Source organism: Pocillopora verrucosa, chromosome 13 (assembly GCF_036669915.1).
Source record: "Pocillopora verrucosa isolate sample1 chromosome 13, ASM3666991v2, whole genome shotgun sequence".
NCBI classification, from domain to species: Eukaryota; Metazoa; Cnidaria; class Anthozoa; order Scleractinia; family Pocilloporidae; genus Pocillopora; species Pocillopora verrucosa.
The window spans coordinates 3,153,910-3,179,126 of record NC_089324.1 but is presented as its reverse complement, the minus strand read 5'-3'; the positions used below and the strand labels follow the sequence as shown (position 1 = coordinate 3,179,126).

At 37.4% G+C, this 25,217-nt stretch overlaps 2 protein-coding genes across 2 annotated transcripts; one reads left to right on the top strand and one right to left on the bottom strand.

The window, feature by feature from the left end:
- Window positions 1-70: 70 nt before the first annotated feature.
- Window positions 71-14,723, bottom strand: LOC131768359 (serine/threonine-protein phosphatase 4 regulatory subunit 4-like). The gene is made up of 23 exons (XM_059084095.2): window positions 14,430-14,723; window positions 14,257-14,330; window positions 12,140-12,242; window positions 11,554-11,701; window positions 10,757-10,830; window positions 10,163-10,269; window positions 9,767-9,874; window positions 9,193-9,314; window positions 8,253-8,375; window positions 7,764-7,876; window positions 6,983-7,060; window positions 6,313-6,432; window positions 5,962-6,039; window positions 5,782-5,865; window positions 5,038-5,220; window positions 4,598-4,703; window positions 4,046-4,173; window positions 3,015-3,179; window positions 2,509-2,595; window positions 2,032-2,116; window positions 1,521-1,598; window positions 953-1,214; window positions 71-805 (listed from the first exon to the last, which is right to left on the bottom strand). The coding sequence occupies exons 1-23, from the start codon at window positions 14,517-14,519 to the stop codon at window positions 727-729; spliced, it is 2,595 nt and encodes an 864-aa protein (XP_058940078.2). The 5' UTR covers window positions 14,520-14,723; the 3' UTR covers window positions 71-726.
- A 249-nt stretch (window positions 14,724-14,972) lies between these two features.
- Window positions 14,973-25,208, top strand: LOC131768354 (uncharacterized). The gene is made up of 16 exons (XM_059084091.2): window positions 14,973-15,059; window positions 16,452-16,486; window positions 16,584-16,624; window positions 17,133-17,228; window positions 17,963-18,013; window positions 18,117-18,190; window positions 18,532-18,621; window positions 19,528-19,575; window positions 20,416-20,536; window positions 21,340-21,401; window positions 21,989-22,058; window positions 22,527-22,615; window positions 23,475-23,549; window positions 24,181-24,240; window positions 24,341-24,386; window positions 24,596-25,208. The coding sequence occupies exons 1-16, from the start codon at window positions 14,979-14,981 to the stop codon at window positions 24,640-24,642; spliced, it is 1,086 nt and encodes a 361-aa protein (XP_058940074.2). The 5' UTR covers window positions 14,973-14,978; the 3' UTR covers window positions 24,643-25,208.
- Window positions 25,209-25,217: the final 9 nt, after the last annotated feature.

Below are 25,217 nucleotides of genomic sequence, written 5' to 3'. Positions count from 1 at the left end.
CTTACAGGGTGGGTGCTCATTTGAGGTTGGGCGCCTGATCGAACCAACTCTTAATGAACAAAAATAAAAGTCTTAAGCACATATTTTTATTATCATAACTTTAAAGAAGGGTTTATTCTAAAATGTGAGACCACTATACTCACTTTCCTTAACTTACGTTTATATGACTCACCGATCAAGTTTACCATTTGACGATCAACTTTAAATATTCTCTAGTTAAAAGGATATTTTAAGTCACCAGCGTGTTGGTAAAATATGCGAATTACGAAGAGGAAATTCGAACACTATTTACAATGTGTCGTAGTTTTCGAACAAAGATTATGACTCGACAGATAACAAAATACTTGTCCAAAGGTAATCTCTTAGAGTTTAAGACGCTTCAAGAAAGAAGCTTGATTTTAAATGTCCGAAAAGTTGTAGTAACTATTGAATCCATGCGGTACGAAAAATACATCTACAGCTTTTAAAATAACCGGCAATGCCATATTTCGGTTCAAAGCAGTAAACTGGTAAATTGTGTGACATTCACGCTCTCTGCTGTCACGCAACATTCGCGATTGTAAGTGAAAACCCTAAAATTGACATGCCTTTTCCTTCTGTTGGAATCTCCTCACGTTGGTCGCCTCATACACCTTCTCTAGTCCACTGGATTGAGTTGTCATATTAATACTTTACGTATGACGGCCCGTACTGTCGCAGGTCATCAAACACTGCACCGACCTCTTATCAAAAACCTCCTCGACTGGAATTTGAGGAACTAACTGAAATTGGTTTTCTACTTTTTCCAGCAGCAGTTTTGTCACTCCTACAAAAAGAAAAAGTAGAAATGCTGAGTCCTTTAGGTTACAAAGTTAAATTAACATAACATTTTCATTAATTTTTTTGCAAAGAAAAAATTTCTTCTTTCAAAATAAGTTTAGAGTTTAATATAGTTTTTTTTTCATAAACGTACGTCTTTTCCTTAGTAGTTTTAGACGCCGTCTTCACGCCACTCGTCGAGGCGTGAGAAGCGCCGCGAGCTGAAGGGTTACCACTTGCATTTGGAGACCCTTTCCAAGCCCCGGCGGATGTTGAACTTGTGCTTGATCCGGTTGTGCTGGGGAGGGCTGACGAAAGGCTAGGAAGTCTTTGAAGACTAGACGACGGTGAACCCTTTGATCCAGGATTTCTTTGTGGTGCTGTCTTCTGGCTTGTTTTAGCCGCACCAGTTGAAGCTGTAAACAGTAGTAGGAAACAAAGACAGTGAGACTGAGAGCAATCATTATGGGTCATGTTTGGACTTAGCCAATCACCTTTCAAACAATTCTTCACTATGTGACGCAAAATGGGAGAAAAAGTACGGAGAACGGCCACCTTCCAGAAGCGCGAGAAAACGCTGGTGACCAACGCCCGATTGCTTTAAAATTCGCACCTGATTGGTTGAAAAGTTGGCGCGACTTTCAAGGCCAATCACAAAGCACTCTTAGACAGGAAAGACATCATCTTGATTGTAATTTGTTGTGAGTTTTTTGTCTACTTACTGGATCCAGAGTTAGAAGGCGTACGCTTGAGTGATGGATGACCTTCAGGCTTGCTTGCTTTCCCTTTCGCCGCAACAACTGTAAAATCGTCAGAGGTAAATGTCAACAAGCGAAGTTTTATTTACCAAGGAGAAGAGGGAAATAATAAATAAAATGTTGAATTCAGAGCGAAGCTTTGATATAATCTGATACGATTTCAGCGTACTAAGCGGAAAGTATTTCAGTCGTTTGTATATTTGTCATGTATTTCACACTCTGAGAGACAAGTTGTCGTGGAAAGAAAGTGAAAAAATCTAGCGTATTCCAGATACCGGGGTTTAAGGTAACCATGACGACGTAATCCTTCATTTGGGAGAAGGGCCCAAAAGTGAAAGCGCATGACTCTTGTCACTGCACCATTCTCGCACGGTGCTGGCTGCCAAGTTTTCCCGCCAAAACAGCATGTCAAGCGCTTGTTTTTCTCACCAATCTAGAGATCGCTTATGACATAGTTTCTAAAGGAAGGTCTTACTTTTTCTCTTGTCATCTTTGCTGCCTTTCTTTCTGGGATCCGAAACCTTATTTGCCCCAGCAAGTTCCTCTCTCTCTTTCTCCTCCTACAGACGATAAAACAAGGATTTCAGAACCTTTACCATAAGCAGAGCGATGGTATTACAAGTGGTGGTGCTCGAAAAGAGGCCGTGAGGCGAAACCCTACCGCGAGCCCTGCTGGCAGGCTAAACAGACGTAATCCTCTCGTTAAGCCTGGGTGCTTTTGGGGAAAAGGGTGATAAATATGTTTATATATATATATATATATATATATATATATTTAAAGAAATAAAAATGATAGACGAGGCTAACAGGTCTCATAGGCGGCGGTAGACTGCTGGTAGAGGGCTGTAATTTAAACCCATGATCAAACTGGGATTACTGGCATCTTCCTCTGCGAATCGATACAATGCAGGACACAAAAGAAAATAATTTCATTATAGAGATAATTCTTTACCATGACTATTAAAAGTCTTTCTTCCTCCTCCTTCTGTTGATCTATCTTGTCATCTTCGTACTTTGTTTTATCCAACTTCATGAACGCCTTGAAGTAAAGAACAAATTGACAACGAGGTTAACTTTAGACATGCAAATAGAAGCGCTTTACAGCTTAACTTTGAGAATGTTTTCAAGCAGAGAACAAGACAGCTATGAGTTAACTTTACGTATAAACAGAGGCGCTATACATGTAGTAAATTAATTTAGTCTAATCCTAATCAAGTATTGAGAAAAAAAATAACAAAATGCTTAACCCTTTAACTCCCAGAAGTAATTCACATGTAACTTCTCCCTACAATATCCATACACTATCCAGCAAACAGGTAATGAGAATACTCAAATGTATCAGGTAGAGGTTTTTATCTTGATCTAACACCAAATTCTTGCAACTAATTTGCAAGGAATGTGTAAGAGCTTGAGGGGAGAATTAACAATTAGATCCTGAGAGTAACGATAAGACCATACCTCTCTGACTGCATTGCAAACATCAGGCTCCTTTTCATTGCTCAGTAGATTTCTGATACACTGCTCCAGTTGTTGTAACAAATGTCTGTCTGACGGTAACTTTAACAACGATTTAAGGCGCGGAGGAACTGTACAGAACTTTAATCTTACATTTAACACAGGGTCCTACAAAACAAAAAGAGTGATGAGTTTTGAAACATTACAAAAGAACGCTGTTCTGATATATTACTTTGAAACCGGGTTTCAAACGCAATAAATTCCTAGTTTTCGCTTAAGCTATACGAGTTCTTCATAGAAGTTGATGAATGTTGCAAAGCTTGTTTTAAGAACTGCTACGTTCAAAGCTCCAACTTTTAAATTAAGGTTTTGTTTTTGATCTGTTTAATTCAAATGCATGGCAGAGGGAATTTAGAGAGTTTAGCGAAGCAATTACTGTCTCCAGAGAAAATCACCTACATCGTTACCAGCGTCCTTTTCGAAATAAATTAATCAAATACACAGGTTTTTCCACAGAAAAGTAAAATAAAGCACCACACTACTGAAAGATTAACCTGTTCCAAGCGTAAACAATGTGTTAGTGACGGAACAGTGAAAAGGAGGGAGGTATGAGTCGGGTCGCGTTTAGGAAGGGGTATCAGTAACCCGACTCAATCCTCCCTCCTTAACGTAAACTGACCCTATCACAATGAGGGAGGTTTGGAACGGGTCGCATAATAGAGGGAGTTTTGGTGACCCGTCCCTAACCTCTCTCCTTAACGCAACCTGACCCTGTCGCAATGAGGGAGTTTGGAACGGGTCGCATAATAGAGGGAGTATTGGTGACCTGTCCCATGCCTCCCTCCTTAACGCAACCTGACCCTGTCACAGTGGGAAAGATTTGGGTCGGGTCGTGTTAAGGAGGGAGTATTGGTGACCCGTCCCAAATCTCCTTCCTTTACGCGACCTGGCCATTTAGCTCCATTTTAAAAAGTGAACGCCTGAAATAGGCTACTAAAAGGTCAAAGCGCCACAGAAAAATATTAAATACTCACCGAGCCCAATTCTAATAAAAATTCGAAGAAATTCTCCTTGAAAAATCGACGCGAAAATAATTCCATTATAAACTTGCAAATATCTATGAATAATAGTCTACTTCTGTAGCTTTTTCCTCTTCCACATTCTAAAAAAAAAGAAAGAGACATATTAATTAAAACTTGGAAAAGTGCAAAGCAGCATTGGAGCGCTTTTCGATCGAGTGTCGTTAGGACAAAACCGAAGTAATCACAACAACCAATCAGAACAAAGAAAAATATCACAAAGAGTCAATGAGAACTCGAAGTAAAAACAAGAAAACCGCCAAAAGCGCGGGAAAACGCGGGCGACCAAGCGCGTTGGTTTAATCATTAAGAAACTTCTTTAATCAGTAACATGACGCACAACCGAAACTGAAGTACTCCGGGAATTCATTGGTTTTGCTCTACGTCGCTCTGCGATTGTGAATAGTCTTGAAAACTCACGTCACTCTTTCAACCAATCAGATGAAAACATTGGCTTACGACATGAAGAGCGCTCAAGAGCGAGAATAAGTTTTCTGACAGCGTTACCTTGTATAAGTCTACAACACAATTCTTGTCTTTGCTCAAATCTTCTGTTGTATCGTATGAAAACACACAGTGTGTGCGCAGCCGCTGACTTGACCGGTAAAACACGCTAGAAGAAAAAAAAGAAAAATGCAGAAGATACAGATAAATAAAAAAGTATGTACGAAGATGAGTGCATGTCGACACAAACGCGCACCCTTTACACCCAACATCAGTATCCATATTCTCCTCACTGTTTTCTATACATTTCATTCAGAAGCTGACAAGGAGAATTTGTTTAACAATCAAGAGAATGTTGAGTTGATGATCATTTTCTTTATTCTCATGATCTTGATGAACGATTCGGCCGCATTACTCTGAGGAGAAATTAGATGTTCGTCACTCAGAGGGTTGAAGGGGTTGAACAAAACCATAGCTAAGTTACACTGAACAATAAAACTTACATTTGACGATAATAATCTAAAGAACAGCGGCACAAATTTGTAGTATATTTGATCTGAGGTCAAACACTTGGGAAAACATGAAAACTTCTCTAATAGTTGTACATGGAGGCGCCAGTTACTTGAAGAATCCACAGCGAGTTCACACGCGATCAGCGATGGTATCAGGTTTGACAAATTATTGAGCTGAAAAAAAGAGAGAAAATCTTTAGATGATTCCAGTGCGATACATCAGTCTTCATGTTTCTGTTCATGAGGCACTGTTAACGCGAGAGAATAAATTTGAAACCATAAGGAGAAACCAAGATAAGATAAACTGCAGATAATCTCTTGGGGACACGTAATGTTTTGTTTGTTGCATGGATATAAATGAGATATTTACATCAAAGAGGATTAAAATACTTTACTGGAGCGCCAAATGCAGAGATCTTCTGCACGAAACTTAACTTGCGTTAACTTCGACTTCGGACAAAAAATAAAACAAGTTTTGTTCATATAACCACTGAAAGAAAAATTAAATTCAACTATCGTAAACTTTTGTTATAGAAAAATAAACCTAAAAGTGAACATTAAACCACCATGTTGATAAACCCACGTACGCTGACAATATTTTTGTTTTCAAAAGAGAAGTTATAAATTATGTTTTCGCTTCGTGCGACGAATACATCTTGTGTTAGAAACAGAAGAAATTCTGGTGTTTCATTGATATCGATAGAACAAATATTAGTATCTATAGTTATCATTTACCTTGGTATCTGCAAGAGTCGAATGTCCTCCGCTAGCTAAACATTCTAAACTTTGTGGTAAACTTGGGATAAGACCTTCTAATACCTAGAAAAAAAATTAAATGAACTGTAATAAGAATAACAATATACAAAATTTTACGTTAAATAAGTCAAGAGCTTTTCAACGACATCACTCTCTCACCTCTATAGATTCATCCTTTAATAATATACTTAAATCTTGTTGAATTGATCCAACATTTGTCCCTAAAAGTTTCGCCACCTGGAGTGAGGAAAAGAAAACACGTTGGTTAAAGTCTCTCACTTGATTTTCCGTCAGATTTTTTGGTAAACAAGGATTTCTCTTCAATAAATTTTTAACGGTACGACTCTTGAAACATTCTTTCGTAACTAAAAATTAAATCTTCAAACCGCAGACCTTCGGATTCCGCGCTTCGATGCTTTACACTGGGCTTCAGAGAGAAAGTGAGATTTCTTACCAACTGCACTACACACTCAGTTTTCAACTTCCAAAGAAGTCTGACTTTTTCTTTACCTCATGAAATCCACATGCTATAGTTCGTCTGACCAGCGCATGAGGATCTTCCACAAGCGAGTGAAATGTGGCAGCTAACTCATTCTGAAAACCAGCTGCACCACAGAACAGAAGCATGGCCTGGGGGGTAAAGAAATAGAAACATATTCCAGTTCTAACCTTTTACACCCCAACATCAACATGCATATTCTCCGTACTGTTCTTAAAATATTTCTTAAGGCAATGACAAGGAGAATTTAGTCAAAAATTAAGAGCTTTTCTTTCTTCACTTCCTTAATTCTCATGAGTCTTTTTTGTGGGATTCAGTAGTGATATCTTAGGGAGAAATTAGATGCTAGTCACCCTCAGGGATTAAAACGTTAAAAGAGGGTCTGAATAATTCAACAACTTAATAAATCAGAAGTTGATTGTTTGGTCGCAGTAATTGTCAGTGTTACTTAATCCTTTAACTTCCTAAATCTGATTATTTATTCTCCCCTCTAGCTGCTACACATTTCCTTGTGAATTAGTTATGAGAATTTTGTGTTAGATCAAGATAGAAACTTCTATCAGATAGGTTCGAGTATTCTCATTACTTGTTTGCAAGATGGTGTATGCAAATTATAAGGAGAAGTTACATGTTCATCGCCTCTGGGAGTTAATGGGTTAAGATGCAATTCAATCCTCATACCGGAAAGTTAAAAGCGCAGCATCTTCGGCATTCAGCTTCTGGATCATCTTCAATAGTAGCACCAGATAAAACAGAGCTCTGAAATAACAGAAAGAGGATTTTAATACCCTTTTAAAGGTAATGGTCAGGAGTAATACTGGATGCACTCTGGAATGGCACACACAAGGGAAGGTAGTAACCAAATCTACTTGGCACAAATGATTAATTGATCTTAACAGGTTGATTGCAATTACTGTAACGCCAGAGAAAGAATTCAGAAAAAATCCAGATTTCAAAATGGATTGCATGAATGGCTCCCATGGATCAAAGTCAGTATCTGTGTAACTGAGTACCTACCCCTCCCCTAAGCCAATAACAGTAAACTGATAACAAGTTAGGGTTAATTTTGGGTTTGGGGAGGGGTAGGTGAACAGTTCCTAAACGGGAACTACTTTGAACTGAACCGTAAGGTCAAATGTTGGGAGCAAGGCATTCACCAAGTCATTTGTTCCTCATTAAGGAGTCTTCGTACCAGGAAACCTAGAGGTGCCTACCACAATAGGTGGAGCTAAACAAACAATTCCATATTTATTGTAGCAATGACAAATTCCTGTTGCTCAACTGTCCAGAAGCTGCACCAAGCTGACATCAGTGAAAGCCTAATGGGTTCCAGTGTAATACAAGTTCCGCCTGTTTTCTACCCACTACCACAATGTAATTTTTTAAAATACCAAAACAAACCCCAAAATTAATTTTCTTTTGACACCTAAAACCAAAGAGGAATCTATAGGGATTTACTTACATGGAGTGCCAGTGTCACACTTCCTACTCTGTTATTTTTGTTTGGATTGCCACAGCAGCACATCTTTTTGTAGAACTCCAAGAACCACTTCCTTTTAGTCTCACTAAGGTTAACTGAGGTCAACAGAAAAAAAATGGTCAAGACTGACAAGCCTCACCCTCTGTTAAAGCCAAAGATTTCCTGGTTGCCATAACTTGAGACAACAAGGAATGTTACCATTCTCCTCTTCTTGAACAGGATGCAAATTTAATGCACTAACCACCCTCACCCCCTCCCCCCCATAAATTTTTCAAGTACCCTAAAAAGTTATCTGCTACCTTTTCACACCACTGGGTGGAGAGGGTCAAAGCTAGACCAACTTTCTTACCTAAGAAGACCACAAAATTACCTGGCCATGCCTTGAGCCAGGACCCTTATAACCAAAGCAAACAGCCTCAACACTTTTTTCAAGAGCTCAATAAGTGTTTACTGGATAAAATTTTTACTTACTTGATAACCCATGGGAAAGTTTTCCAAACAACTGTGCCACTGTGAGGAGAGACTCTGAACACTGCTTGGGAATTTCATCACAGAACTTTTGGACCAAAGGAATGATGACTGATGTGCAAGTATCTGTAAAAATATAACATTTCATGGCTTAGAAACTACACAACAACAACAACAACAACAACTTTATTTGTACACTACACTAGTCAAATATTTATTGCTTTTAAGTAAATTCTTGACCCAAAAATTTTGTTATTTCTGTAAAGAGGGGGTATTTCTAAGGTTAAAACCTGGGCAGTCTGTTTCTGCAGAGCTGTTAATTATGCTGTTCAAGGTAGTTCTACATGATACAACTTTTGATGAAACCATGGTGTGCAACCATTCAGTTGAAAGTTATTGAGTAGTACTTTCATGTTATTGTCAATTATTTGTCCACCACTTCCTTAAGACCTCTCATGGCTGCTTGTTTAGCCTAAGAGGAAGCTCTTGTGTTTTGCCTTATGGCACAGTCAACTGTTACACCCTCAGCAGCTGGTTATGGAAAGGTTATTGAAACCCCTGTGTTTATTACAGTACCACTCACATATATGTTAACTGCACAGACGCATTTCATAGGCTCAGACGCAGGGTAGACAGATAAGCATATATGATTTTTTTGCGCACACGGCTGAAAAAAATGCATGAGTCAAGTTCCTTTCTTATTCAGTGCTATAAGTTTCATTTGTGTTAGATTGTTGAGTAAAATGAAGAACTTTTAGGTTTGAAAAAGCCATGAGTTGACAGCAGAAAACATTATCAAAACCTGTGTTTACTACTGTATGTTATACAAGGTGATTCTAAATTTTATTTCTGTCAGTTCAGGGTCTCCCTCAGATGTAGAAAATGTTACACTGAGAGGTACCAACAACTCCATAATAAAACAGCAATTTCTTTAAATTCCTACCATCATCAAGAAGATTAAGAAGGTTTGTGATTGTTTCCAGTCCTGCAAGTCTTACACTAGTTTCCTCATCATTTGTAAGCTCAACCAGCTCTGGTATGATAATGCTTTGTGTGCTTTCCAACCTGTGATTACATAAAAATTTTTAATATCCAATATTTTCAAAACTTTAACATTCAAATAGATTCCATGTTGCTGTATGGCTGTTCAGTAATAGACCACAGATGATGGCAAAATGTGGTAAGAAAAAATAAAGTGGCACACAGATGCGGGTGAGTGCATCTGTGATGTGGTGCTGGGTAAGGGGGGGGGGGGGTGGAATATAACACCAAAAATTGAAAGCTGTGGGACTGAGGGGGGATTTGTCACAAATCAAAGACCAACACACTAGAGATTATTTAAATTGTAAAGAGGCTTGTAAGTGTGAAAAAAATTTTCAAGGACAATTCGGGGTATTTTTTCCCGGCTTAGAGTACAATGAGCACTCTTCTCCCCCCTTTCAGGATGCTCTGTGGCCTCCACCTAGAGGATGGATTGAAATAGGACAACAAACAACTACATAATGATGGCACCTTACCCTAGAGCTCTTGCTATACTTTCCAGCTGTTGACACATACAAGCTCTGACCTCATAATCAACATCTTGACATAGTGATGCTACCAAAGACATTAACTCCTTCTTTATCCTGCAACAAAACAATTTTTATGAACCATGTATCAGGGTTTCGAAACCGTGTTCTGCAGGCTGTTTTGAAATTGTGATTTCCAAAGTCAAATTTTTAGCTCATCTAAAGAATTTTCAAATGGTTTACTAACCCTGCAGGAAGTTACAATTTTTATACACATTTTAGAACTTCAGAGCTAAAATTTACATGGTTCTTAGATCATACTGTACTTCTTCTTTATGGAATAACTTTTTCCTTAAAAGGTTAAAGAAAAAGTTTGCATCACAGAGTTAAAGAGTCAGACCTTACCAGTAAGTTTCAAACTTTGGTGCAATTTGTCCAAGAAGCTTGCAACTTGCAAGTCTACAATTAACTGATTGAGAGAGTTGACCCTTGGAGATGGCAATACCAAGGACCTGCAAATAAATTGATGCATTTGTAACTTAAAAACTAATTTGTTCTTTTCACTGTTTATTCATATAAGAAGCTGTCCTCTTCCAGAAAATATCAACCATAAAATTTCAGGAGCTCTTTCTGTTTCTCTACGACCATAAATTTTCATAATTAATGACCCTTGTTACTTTTCAGTTTGGTGGCTTTTTGTAACACTTGTTTTGAGGGTCAACTATCTTAAGAGAATAGTAACAACCCTGAATCTTCATCATCATTCCTGGAATATTACAATTTAGTACGTTTTGATTTTTATGGTGCTTATTCCAAGGAAAGCTTCTGTGCCATCTTTCAATTTATTTGTAGAGTGAGGTGCCTTATTTACATGAAATAGACCCTTGTGATGCACTTGCTTCATTTCTTGAAAGTGACACTGGACATAGTAATGCAGGTTTAAAAATACCAAAGTATTATCAAAGGTGAAAGAGATTTTATTAATAAATAAGCATCTACCTCTCTTTTTATAACATCTTTTGGAAGGAAATCAATTGATGTCAGGAGGGTTTCAAGCCATGAATTTGCCACCACTGCAATAAAATGATTCATGTATGATTTCATGAGGGTCATAGTCATACATCAAGAGCAAAACTGTCAATAACAGCCAATAGCTGGCCAAAAGCACCAGCCAGTCAGTTACCTAAGGTAAGTTTCTCCCCCCCCCCCCCAAATTTAGCATAGGTGCTGGTGGAAAAATGTACATTGATCCAACCACTGTAGGAAAAATATGTACCCGGTTATGAGTGAAATCGAATGAATACTTAACAAGTAACATGTTTATATGTGTACATCAATTGCATGTTCAGAATTCTATCAAAGGTTTGTCTGAGCTTCCTGGAATACCTGAGACATTTTAATTGAATAGTCCCCCAGGTTCCTGTTCTTAGAATGCTCAAAACTTGGTGATTCCACCTTTTTTGACATAGGATGACCAAGCAATGTGCTGAGCTGTTGTTCAGTTCATTAAATCTTTAATTTTGCTATTTTCTCTTTGCCATCACCCTCATAGCTTCCTTAAAAATTCTGATTGTAATCTGGAATGTTGATACTCCTCGATATTCACACTGCTTCACAATCCCTATTACACTGATACTTCAACAAGTGTTGTTTAAGTAACATCTATTTCAAGCCCTTCTATAGGATCAGTAGATCACCAGCTCCTCTAAAGACTAAGGTACTGCAAGCTCCAACCTGGAGCACTAAGCATAGTTTACACAGAACCAAAGCACAACTGACTTAATGTTTGCACTCACCGTTGTCTCTGTTGTCAATATTGTGCAGTATGATTGGCAGAAATGATGAAGAAAACATGTATGCTGGTATTGTTCCATTTTGAATGATGCTTGAAAAAGACTTGGTAGCTTCAAGCTGAACATGGAGGGGAGCAATGTACAGGTACTCCTGCAAAAGTATGGTAAACCCTTTACACATTAACATCAGTATGAAGATTCTCCATACTGTCCTTTTACCTTTTCTTGTGGTACTGCTAGGAGAAACTTTTTAATGATCACAAGCTTCATCAGTTGACTTGTGACCTTAATGTTTCATTTAGTTTTGGATTCCAGTCACTCTTGAGGGTGAAAGGATTGGTCTGTTTCCTCAAAATTAGAATTTGCTACAGATTTTGTGGTTGTAACAGGTCAAATGGACAACAAAATGGTGTGAAAAATATGGGTCACTATCCTTATTTCTGTGGTACAACACATATGAATATGTTTGATTTTCACAAATCCAATTCTGAAAAAAATTGGGCTCTGTTTTTCAAATTTATATCTTTGATATCCTAGTCTCTTCAATATAAGGTTTTTTTTTCACCACATAGATGATCATGTGACTCACCCTAAGAACTGGTACCACTCTTCTGTTAACATCAGCACTGTTCTTCTCTAGAAGTTTGGTTAAGTTATTAATGACACTGAGCTTTTGAATTTCCACTCCAGAACTGTAAATAATAATGTTGTTTTTATTAGCAAGATTACTTCACCTAAACATAGTGAGCTGGATAGCCTTCCTTTTTAGTTTTGTTATTATGCATTATGTAACACAATAACAATTACAATTGATAATATTGTACTCTCAACAAGTGTTTTTAAGTCAATTGATTTTGGAAAATTTATAGGAGAACATGAGGTATAAACTGAATTTCATATTATTGGCAGATTTACCTGAATGTTGAATGATTGTATTTTTTTTTAAAATTCTGATAGACCAGTTTGTGTATGACAAGATTCTAATTGACTAACATCCATATTCAATATCAGGGAATTTCCTGTAATCATTGTAGTTTTCCATGCTACGCACAATGCATGCATGTGGAGTAGCATGACAAGGCAATTTTGTGAACTAATTAAATATGTGTAATAACAACCGAAAAACACGTCAACTGTGTGTGTAATCTTCAGGGCCTTTATAGATCCCTCAAGCCGACAAATCAACAAAGCACATGCATCTAATTATAAAACCACGCTTCAAGAAACAAAGAGCTGATAAATGAGGAGAGATACGGGGTCAAGTTACGAACAATGATAGAACTTCCTGCTTAGGATGTCTGTGTAGTATTTATTCATATTTTCCACAGGAGATCATGAAAATTTCAACACTTATTGATTGTATAAGAGGCAATTTTAACAGGAACCACCAAATAACACAATAACACATTCCAGCTTTTGTGCAAAGATTCACCTGGTCCAAAATAACAACAAATTCAAAAACATGCCCAGATATTGGGTTAGATAAAATTCTATCCTGGATTGTCGTGATCATCCAGAGATAGAGGCTTTATAAAAATATTAATAGGATTCATGTGAGAAGATTTAAAAGTTTTCTTGATTAAATACATGCATGAAAAGTTTATTTTAATTCAAAGCAAGTTTTAATGACCACGAGATACAACACAAACAGTCCATCAGCGGATCTACTATATTGATACCACACACAAGTGACAAAATATAAATTACTAGTGTACAATATTTGCTAGAAGTCACAATATCTAGGACAGGCAGAAGAGTAGGCTTTGCAAAACATTGTTTCCTTTCCTTTAGATAAAATTTCAAGATATTTGGTGCAATTCACATTTCCATCAGCTTCCAAAAAGTCATCTGCTACACGTGAAAAACACATTTTGACCTGACCTCTTTCAAATTTTACTTCATCTAGTTTCGATTACGCCACATATTTTTCAAGGACGTTGCTGAATTCTTAACAGCACAAATCCACACTTCTCCCTTGTCCAAGTATTTAAAAAGTTCAGATTATAAGTTACTCTACGAAACCAATGGACTTTAAAATGCAGTAAACGTAAGCGCGACAAAGGCCATGGAGAACTGAAATGTTCATTTGAATCGCAACATGCAAACAGTCAAATAGATTTGCCTCTTCAAAAGTCACACAAACTTTTCAGACATGTTTGCTGACGGCTAATACTAGCCTTTCTTAGTGTACACACACCCTCAGACAAAACGTACACCGCAGTCTAAATCCATTATTAATTTCCAAGCTATTTAATGGTTTGTGAGCTTTATGGTCCACTTGTGATTCATCGAAAATAAAGTTAATAATACCTGACATCTCACCGCTCGTTTGAAATCACATTAGCGCACATTGGCCTTTGCCAACGCCACGTTTTTGTACTCTGACGGTAGCACTTGAAAAAGTAACTAAATTAAGCTCAGCTTTCGAATTCAAGGAAGGCATTAATCCATCTAAAAGAAACCATGATTCAACAAACAAAATAAAAATTGTCATTGTTATAATTAAACCAAGCGAAATGAGCAAACATGCTTATTAGACGTGACGGAAACGAGTGAAATCTACACATAATTCCGTGATCAATTTCACGAACGGTTCGAGATGTTCTTGAACGCAGAATGTTCAGAACTTCAGGCATTTTTGAGCGATGATTAATTTCCAAATTATTGAGCGTTAAGTATGTGATTTGAGGTTTCTATTCAGCTCACCTTAATAGTAACACGGCCCGCTCAATGTCATCAAGACTCTCGTCAACAGTCAGTCTTTCGATTTCTTCTTGAGACTGCGGTAAAATGAGAACATTTTCCAAGATCGTTAGTGATAATTGAACAGTACGAGCCTATATTATATCTCTCTGTTCAAAAATAAATGCAATATTGACCTTGAGTCCTCGTATGGAACGCTCGGAGCGTAGCTCTTCTACGTCTTCCTCTCCCAGGGGCCCACCAACGAACGATCCCAGGCTCGACATATCAGGACTGATAGCGAAGGCAGTTTGTCCAGTTCATGCTGGAGTGCCTCGCAACTCCACAAAATAAGCCTCTATGTCTCGTTGACAATCATTTTCGAGTACAAAAATCCTCTAAATTGCTCAGTTAATCCATCTGTTTTCAGAAATCATTGACGGATCTTTGGAGTAAACTTATCACATTTGTAGTGCAACTCCCGTGGTCCCACACGGGCGCATCTTATGCGGTGTTCCTAGCAACGATCCTTCATCGATTTCCGACCCAGAATAAATATTCTATTTTACAGTCAGTTTTACTCAAAAAATACATCCAGTATGGATTTTAAAGCTAATATATTTGTTTTAAGGAAGTATTCATGTATCGAGAGAATTTTAGCCTGCAAACGGAGATTTGAAAAGTAAGAGTCTGGGAATAATTATTCGATAAATGATCGATTATCATTAGTCAGCGGTTCTTCCAACATGGCCGCTAGGATTGCTCAAAATTGTAGACTTTTGAAATTTCGTTCTTTGGCAAACTTGAGAGTTAGAAATTTCTCTAAGGTAAGTATAGAGACAATGAAGGACTGTCTTCGGCGTCAGCCAAATGATGTATTGATAATCCTGAATAGTTTATCCGCGATTTGATCCGAGTAGGGAAGCCCTGGAGATAAATATTGCTCAATAAACAGATCGAACTTTTCTTCAAAAGAGCAATTTATTGAATTAAAATTGTTCCTCTAAATAATCAAATTTTTTTAGTTGACTCACCTTGCATGAATTTAGGAAAAACATCCACTTTATAACCAAAACATTGAAGTGAACGGACAATTAAATCAGGAGCCAATTTTAGAGTAAAATGGAGCATTACAATCAAAATTAGGGGATATATTTTTTGCAACTATACATTGCAGCATTGAGTGATTCTTTGATTCTTACTTAACTCCAACATGCATGTAATCTTCCACTGAATGTCCCATGCCAGGACAGTTCAAGTTGGAGAGGAGGTGGGGGGTAGGGGGGTAGGGTGGGGAGATAATTCTTATTCCTGGTTGCACAGTGTGAATGCACTAAGGATACACTTTTTATGTTCTGTATTGGATTTCAGTCCATTACAGGGTTCTCCTAGTATTTTTTAAGATTTTTCCAATAATTTGCACCCATTTATACTCTGCTCTTGGATAGAGTGGGATGTTGAGAAAGTAAAATGACTTAGCCCTTAAATTAGGTCATGTTGAAAACCATAATGTGAATGATTGAGTTTGTAATGTTAATTGTCTACCCTAGTGAGTTTCTAAAACTGATGTTTCAAGTGTTGACCCTTCATCAGCATTACAGTTTTTCAGAAACTCACCCCCTTTATTCCCTTTTTCTTTTATTACTGTGACAACTCAACTCTGGCCATTTGCTCTGACAAAGGCTAAATCTTGAAACATCAGCTTTAGAAACTCTGTTGATTAAACCAAATTATCTTGTAATACCTATCACTGATGCAATACCACAGCTCAGCACTCCAAGTTGTGACCATTTTGGTCACCAATTGGCAGGTAGAAAATATGTTTGGCAACTAAAATTTTGGCACAAATCACCAATCAACAACCAACAGATTTGAAAAGGAAGAAATTTGAAAAATCTGTTAATGTTTGGTCAAATTATCAAATGTACAATTGCCATCTTAAGAAAATGTTTTTTTGTGACCAAATTGTTTTCTAAGGTGGCCATTCACCTAAAGGCGACTTTTTGAAAAAGGGAACTTGGAGCCCTCCAACTTCTTAAGAAACCTACCCCCTTTGTTCCTGACATGAATGCATTGTCTATGTCATTGTGATCTCATGGAAGGTAAAGGGATGACCAACAAACAATTTTTGGGTTTTATAATCAATTTACTTATTAAATTATCCTTGAAATAAATATAACACAAATTTTATAGCTTTTTCATAATTTTTTTTTTTAAAGGAGTTACGCCATGGCTTTATTGGAATGGTTGGCAAGTAAGCCTGAAATAAACTTGTTTTCCAGTATTATTTATACAGCTTTAAAACATTATTTTATCGAAGCTCATTACCAAATTTTTTTCTTTGCTGGTAGCACTCCTCTGATAAGATTTAACAAGCTCAGTGAGAAAACAGGTGAGCATTAAAATAAATTATATAATTTGTCTGCTTAATTTTCTTCTCAGAAAAATGGATGCTCATCTCAAGGATTGTTGTTGTAATCTCTGGGATAGGAGGGGAGGGGGAGTGGAGATGTTACATGGTGTCCAATATTTGCGAAAAAAAAGTGGTAAAGAAAAAGTGCAGTGGGAAAGTTTAGGATGTTTGTTGGATCTTTCCCAAGAAAAAGTAGAATACTGGGTACAGGAAGGTTAGCTTCTCTATAGTTTGTCATTACTCTTATTTCCAATGCTTTTTAACCTTACTCACCCCAACTTAAGTATGCATATTCCCCACACTGTCCTCTGTACTTTCCCTGAGGTGCTGACAAGGAGAATTTGTGTAACAATCAAGAGCTTTTTCAGTTGGTGGTTGTTTTCTTTATTCTTGCAACCTCCATGTTTGTTCCAGTGCTGATTTTGTAAGGAGAAATTAGATGCTAGTCAGTCTTAGTGTCAAAGGGCTTTTCTGATTTGTTGTTCAGGATGTGATATCACTGCTAAAGCTGAACAACTTAACCCCGGTGGCTCTGTGAAAGATCGTGCTGCACTGTACCTTATTAAGGAAGCAGAGGAAAAGGGTTTGTATTACCTTTTGTTGACATTTTTCATCATAATGGGGGCTAATTCTTACAGGCCTAGTAACTCATCACTGTAACTGGAGTTCCTTCAGTTTCCTTTGACATGAAGAAGCCTAGACCCTTCTGGGATGGAATGCTGGCCTATGACAGTTCCCCCCTCCGCTGGCATTTTTTTAGGTTGCTGTGATAGTTTGTTGGATGGGTATTCCATATTTACCCTTGGGTTAAAAGAAGCATTTTGAGAGAAAAGTGCCCCCCCTCCTCTCCCCCCCCCCCCAAAAGAAAAAAAAAAACTGTCTCAATGGCCTTAGTGGTTGCAACAGCTCAATTCCTCAAATCACACTGCTATAAGAATCTGTGGATTCGTTTAATTTGAGGCCTTATGAACCCTTTACACTCCATCATTGGTGTTCATATTCTCCATTCTGTTCTCTTAACATTTCCTATAGTACTGACAAGGAGAATTTGTTTAACAATAAGGAGCCTCTTAAATGAGCGATCATTTGTTTTATTTTCATGACCTATACTTTTTATTCAAGGGTATAATGTAGTGAGAAATAAGAGGCAGTAGTCACTCTTTGGTGTTAAAGAGTTAATGGCTGTGATTTTTCTGTTCAACAATGATAAGTTAAGGAATACTTTTTTCTGGTTGTACAGCTAGTTGCTTGGGAAGTTTGGGAAACAGGTAGGCTACCAGAATCTGAAAATTTTCATTATTTTCTATTTGTCTCTAGGTTTGATAAGACCTGGTGGAACTGTAGTCGAAGGAACAGCTGGAAATACAGGTTTGTATGGAATTATCAATTGTTTTGATTTGTTATGTTATGATTATTTTGTCAAAGAGTGCAATAAAATGTTGTGTCAGAATAATCATTGGGTTTATTTTAGGTATAGGACTTGCACACATTTGTCTTGCCAAGGGTTACAAGTGTGTTATTTACATGCCAAATACGCAGTCACAGGTGGGTGTCAACAGAGCTTTGTTTTAGTTATGAATACCAGGGCATATTAATCCTTTAATTCCATGATATTTTTCTTCACTTGTCTGTTGGATATTTTATGAATATTGAAAGAAGAAATTCTTTCATGGCTACACTTGGGAGTTAAGGTTTAAGAAATTGTCATGATGATTAACCTTCATTGTTGGAATTCAAAAGTATCCTTTTTACTAGGAAATTACTCATGGTATTATGAAGAGCTAATTTTAGCTGAGAATTGCTTTTATTATTTTAAAATTCACTTTTTTCTATCTGCCATTGGGAATTTGTACATTAAAACAAAAATATTTGCATTTTTTTTTAAGGAAAAGATAGATGTATTGAAGACATTAGGTGCTGATGTACATCCTGTGCCTGCTGTTCCATTTGATGACCCTATGAACTACAACCATCAGGTGATCATTTCTCCTTATCAAACAATTATTCCACAAGCACACATTGGATATGTTATGATAAATAACCAATGAGGCCTGTAAGGCTGAGTTGGCTCTAATCATCCCATATCCAACAGGCATGAATGGATAAATGTTTTATCAAAAAACGCTCCAAAATATTATTAGATAAATATTTCCAACTTTATTTTGTAAGAATGTATTATTACAACATGATATAACAGCTCATAATCCATGATGGCTGAGCCAATGAAAACTTTAGAATTGCATTATCCAGTTTTAAATAATTAGCTTTTACATACTATATAGCTGTTGTCTATTTGAGAGTAGATGGCAGTGGGATGGGAAAATATTTGGGTCTTGCTCATAGCTTAGGGTCTGAGCACAGCAAAGTCTGCCTGTCATAACTGAGAACAAAGTATTTTACAATCAAACTCAACCTTAAACTTGGTCCATAACATTTTATCATATAATCCTCACTCTTTTTTCCCCTTTCTTTTAGCTTGCATCTTCTCTAGGCAATAGAGCTTTATCCCTCCCTGCTCGTGCCGTTGCATAGAGTCCTTGTATAAGGGGAATTTTTGCCTAATGTTTTTCAATAAGAGCATGCACTGGGCTTTATGAGTCCCACAAAAAAGGCTTGTTTGCAACCCAAGTAGCAGGGTGATGACAACTTACTGAATAAATGCACATGACAAGTCTTAGAATGCATGTCAGAAATTTTTAACATGAATTTGTCAAGAGAACCACTTGGAGTATAGCTTTAGCTCTGTTTTATCTACTAGACATGTAACCTCAGTGAGATGAGAAACACCTTTGACATTTAAAGGAATGCAATTGTTAATACTGGGGTGAAGAACTAGAGGTTATAGACTTTTCCTTACTTTTGTTTAAATTTCTGATTTTCAGGCCAGACGATTTGCTGAAAGCATTGACAATGCTGTATGGACAAACCAGGTAATTCTAAATGAGGCCACAGTCAATCTAAATTGGGATGTTGATAAACAGAGGGGCATCTCTTTATTCTGTCTTATTTTTGACACTAGTGTTCCATTGTAGACAAAAACCAGACTCTAGAGTATAAAATCAGATACTAGCATCTAAAATTGGACAACAGTGTCTAATATCTGGCGCTAATGACTGAAATTGGACACTATTACCACAAATTGGTTTTAGACATCAGTGACAAGTTTTGGACGATATTTCAGACTCTATTGTCCAATTTTAGACACTTGTGTGCGATTTTAGACTCAGCTGTCTGATTTTGAACACTTATACTAATTTTAGACACCATTGTCTGATTTTGGTTTCTATATGTGTCAGATTTTAGATATTAGTGTCTAAAATTGGTCATTAGTGTCTAAAATCTAACACTTGTTATGTCCAAAATCAGCACTAGTGTCTAAAATCTGACAAAAGTATCCAAAACTGCACTTTAGTGTGTAAAACCACACACTTGTGTCAGAATTTGGTTACTTGCATATTAGATTAGACACTAGTGTTGAAAGTTGGACCCAAATGTCTAAAATGGGACTGTGGTGTCTAGAATCAAACACTAGTTTCTTTTCAGTCACTTTTGTCTTATTGGACAATATTATAATATCTCTTGCCTAAATTTATCTATTTTGTTTTTCCCTTAGAGGAAAGCTCGGGCTTTTTGAGCCTTGGTGGTTTTTTTATTTGGTTTTATTTTTCATTTACACATCATAATTACCATAATTAATAGATTATTTTATATGATCTAAACATCTGGTGCAAAATAAAGTAAATAAATGACATTTGTCAATATTTATTTAGTTTGACAACACATCAAATAGAAGAGCTCATTTTGAGATGACAGGGCCAGAAATTTGGAATCAAACTGATGGAAGGATAGATGCTGTTACGTTTTCCACTGGAACTGGTGGCACTTTAGCAGGTGATGATACATCGTTTCTTCTTATACAAAGCAGTAGTGGTTTGAACCCAGATGTAACTGTTGACTGTGCAGTCTAAGTTCAGGTGGATGTAGCTTTGCAAAGATCTGTTGTTTTTGGGGGTGACTGACATTTTGACAATCAGAGCCCATAATAACTTACCGCCTGGTTGTTGAAACATCAGTCATTTCTACCAACAACAATCATTTTCAGTACTATTCTTACCCAGACTGCAGTGGGAGATGTGGTGGGTGAACGGTTGGTGCACTGGGGTCTGGGTTGAGAGGTCTGGGTTCTAGACCTGGTTGGGTCATTGTGTTGTGTTCTTGGGCAATACACTTCACCTTCGCATTTCCTCTTCCAACCTAGGAGTATATATGTGTATCTGTGGATGGTCAGGGAGGCTTGATGAATTGCTGGGGTAACCTTGTGTTGGTGAGGCTTCCCATCCAGTGGGGATTAATCACACTTCACCTCCACATTTCCTCTTCCCACCCAGGAGTATATATGTGTATCTGCGGATTGTCAGGGAGCTTGATGAACTGCTGGGGTAACCTTGTGTTTGTGTGGCTTCCCATCCAGTGGGAATTAGTCATATACCCAGTCACTTTGTAGAAAGGAAAGCAGGATAGGCTTTGGCTGGGTGGGTTCATATCTTACCTTACCAAGACATCAGCTAAGACTTTATGATCCACTCCTCTTTCTAAAATTTGGTTTTTGAAGTCGCTGAAGTTATTGTTGGTTGCGAGAACCACATCCGAAGGTATCACATGGAATAATGTTTCTTTTTTTTCTTTAATACTAGGTGTAGGAACATATCTTAAATCAAAGAACCCAAATGTCAAAGTTGTTTTAGCTGATCCTGAGGTAACCTCTCACAAAGTAATATTCCATCTTGTTCCATTATTAGCATGAAAACCAGTGGAGGAGAAATTCAAAAGTATGGTGCTATCTGTGCTCCTCTATAATTTCCAATCCCTTTCATGTGTCACTTTTGACAAAACGTAACCTCATGTTCTGAAACAAGTATGTTAACTAAGAAAGAGAGGCGGAAGAGGCATTCTGGTTAATACCTTAGTGACATTAGGCTAACTTTCCTCTCGTATAATCTATAATGTATTTAAATAGAGTAGCTATTTGACACCTCGAACCTTACAAAAAAATGATCTCACCCCACTCCCCCCTGGCGAGAAAAAAATCTTCATATAGTTAACAATCCGGGATAGTTATCATATTAGATAACCACGTGACGTCACAACATGGTGACCATTTCGGATATCGAGGATTTTCGTACCCAGTTTGAAATGTTCGCTATTAATTCGTTATTACCCGCCGTATGTACTAATAATTCTGTTGGAAATAAGTGAATAGAAACTAATCTTTGCGTGTACTTCGTGGTTTACCGTGAGTTTTTTTTCCATGCATATGACATTTTTCCTTCTTTATGTAAACAGGGTAGTGTACTGTACAATTACATCAAAACTGGCGAGTTAAAAAGAAGTGATGGAAGTTCTATCACCGAAGGTAATAGAATTCATTCTTTTCTTGTAGGTGAAATAAACATTAATCCAGTTTTTAGGGAGCTGTTACGATTTGTGTGACGTGGAAAATTTTCCCAAAAACCCCGTCACTGTGACAGACTTCTCATCCCTTAACACGTCGCATGAATTGAAACAACAATACGCCTACCTTTAGAACGGGGGAACTAATGCAATGCGACGAAATTTCTTTAAAACTTGTTACTCCATCAGGATGAGACGCTTTTTCATCGGAACTTAAGCCTCGACCACACTTATCGGTTTTTAAGAGTCGGCTTTGATCTCAACGGAAATGATTCAAAATGTTTTTGCCCACACACTCCACGTTTTCAAGCCCCTTAGCTATAGGAATATGGTAACTTATCATTCAGAGGAAATGTAATCTTATAGAAAATGATTTGGTATCTGTTTGTTTTTATCTGTTCGGTGTCATATGTTGAAATTGTTTCCCCAGGAATTGGACAGGGGCGTGTAACAAGCAATTTAAACGGGGCTCCAATCGATGATGCTGTGTTTGTGTCTGATAAAGAAGCAGTAGAGATGGTTAGAAAACTTGATTGGTTTCTATTTTGATTTACGCAGATGATACCTTTGTTCATTAATTTTTACAAAGTAGCTGAGATACTTGACGCGTTCTGGTATGTCCAAAGTCTTCCGTTTATCCTACCGATAGACTCATTGCCATCTTAATTAACGATTAGATTATAAGCTCGAGAGTTCTATCACGAGATAGTTGATGAGGGAAAAGCCCTCATATCCCAACACGAATACCAATCGAGAGAGAATAATCTAATTTTTGAAGTATAAATCTACACGTCGCTTAAAACATATCAGTAGGAAATGCTCATATTATTATCTTATTTTGTTTACAACCACGCAATGTTTTACTACCCACTTTACTAATTATCTATCACGGAATCGTGAATTACCCACTTGGTAAAACACTCGGTAATTTATTTCGTATACCATTGAGTCAGTGAGTTACTTAGTGAGTGAGTGAGTGAGTGAGTGAGTGGGTAAGTGAGGCGGTCGGTCGGTCGGTCAGAAATTAAGCGAGTTAGTCAGTAAACCAGTCGTTTAGTCAGTTCGCCAGAGTCCTTCAATGAGTTATCGAGTCTTTCACTTAATGAATAAAGGGGGTAAGTTTAAACTGTGGTGCTGCGTCAGTGGGGTATTACATGATAGTTTGGATTTATCAACTGCATGATTTGAATCGGCCACCTTAAGGAGATTCTTAAGCTGACGTTTTGAGCGTCAGCCCTTCGTCAGAGCGAACGGCTAATGCTCGAAACGTTCGTTGTAGAATCTCTTAACAGTGGCCAAGTAATATTATCAATCCTGTTGATAAAACTAAAAAAGTCTTTCACCTGGTCATGAAGCACTTTTCAACCTTTTTCTTCAGACCTTTTATTTACTTCACGAAGAAGGCTTCTTTGTGGGCGCCTCGTCTGGTTTAAACGTTGCTGCAGCCGTGAAGGTAAATTGACTTTTCATCCTTTCTACCTTATCATAGAATGTAACTCGTCTTCGTTGGAAGAAATAGCTGTGTTGACTGTTTCTGCAAGCTTAAATCAGTGAATTTGCCCAGGGTGTATTAATTATAATAATAATAATAATAATAATAATAATAATAATAATAATAACAATAATTATAATAGTAATGATACTAATGATAATAAAGCATTTATTTATACACGATAAAAATACAGCTTAGCTGTTGTGGTCGTGTCATGTTTACCTCAGATATGGTCGGATAAAGCCCGAACGGTGTCGAGAGTAGCCCGACGGAACGAGCGGCGAACCCGCCAGAGAGAGTTGTTAGGGGCACAACACAATTAGCAACAATCAGGAGGGCTCCTGCACCAATCCAATTTTAACTTTCATGGCAACGTATAGATTTTTCTGCCTCTTACTTAGTATTAGTATCAGTTGGGTATCAAAAAACCCGGCCCGAGGAAATGGTCAAAAATAGAGGCTTCTCTGAGAATTTCATCAATATTGTGACATAAAATCGCCCACCTTCGATATTTAAAGTATTTGTTTGTTTTTATTCGGAAAGTACTCCACTTGAACTCAAGTGAGTTTATCGATGTCTTTTTCTTTCACAGGTCGCCGAGATGCTTGGTCCGGGCCACGTGATTACCACATGTCTGTGTGACACAGGGCAGGTACGTTCCAAGTCACATGATTTTGTTTGACTCTAGTCACTGCATTTTCTTACTAACAATGTTTTCTTTCCGTTTTTTTTTTGTCCCGTACACAATGTAGAAATACTTCGCGCGTCTCTTTAGTAAAGACTGGATGGAGTCGAAAGGTAACTATGTTTTTGAATTTTTCGCTTAAAACCGCCGCGTTAAAAGTAGATTATTGGATGAAAGAATTTAAGCCCCATATCGGAATTAAGAACTTCTCGCGCTTTTCTGAAAAGCAACCAACGTTGATAAAGGATTGAAATAGTCTCCTTATTTTTCTGTCCCCAAATGCTGGTTTACAATTAATACACAAATGTTTTTCCACCTGTAGGTCTTTTAGATGCAATTCCTGAAAAGTACCGTCATTCCTTGCATTGATGACATCAGTAGAAGTATAATCTAGCTCATGAATGATTTTGACAATTTTTCCAGTGATCTACGCACATGTTGGAGAGTAGATGAAGTTTTTTCCTTCATGTAACCCAACTGGTTTGTACCAGACATAGGAACCATTATATACCCCATTCACACCAGCAAGACACGTTTAGTTAAACCAAGTTGAACAGAATGAAAATCAGACACATGTTACTGAAAAACTGAATTTTCCCATGGTTTCAAGTCATCACTGACTTGTATTTTCCATGTGCTATAAAATTGGAAGTCGACAAACATCTGTCTAAACAGAGCTTAAAGCCAAGTTTGAGAAAACAGTTTTAAAACATGTTTAAGCTTTGGTGTGAATTGGGTATAAACCAGAATGCGTTGAAGCCGATAGACAAATAATTGGATCAACAACAACAACAAAAAATAGGAAGCAAACAAACAAACAAAAGAGGACATTTGATGTCATGGTTTTGAAAGAGACCGATGATAAAGGATCAAGATCGCCTCTATTGTTTCGTAGGAATATGGGAATAATTTATTTTCAATGGCGCACTCACCAAATCCTCCCT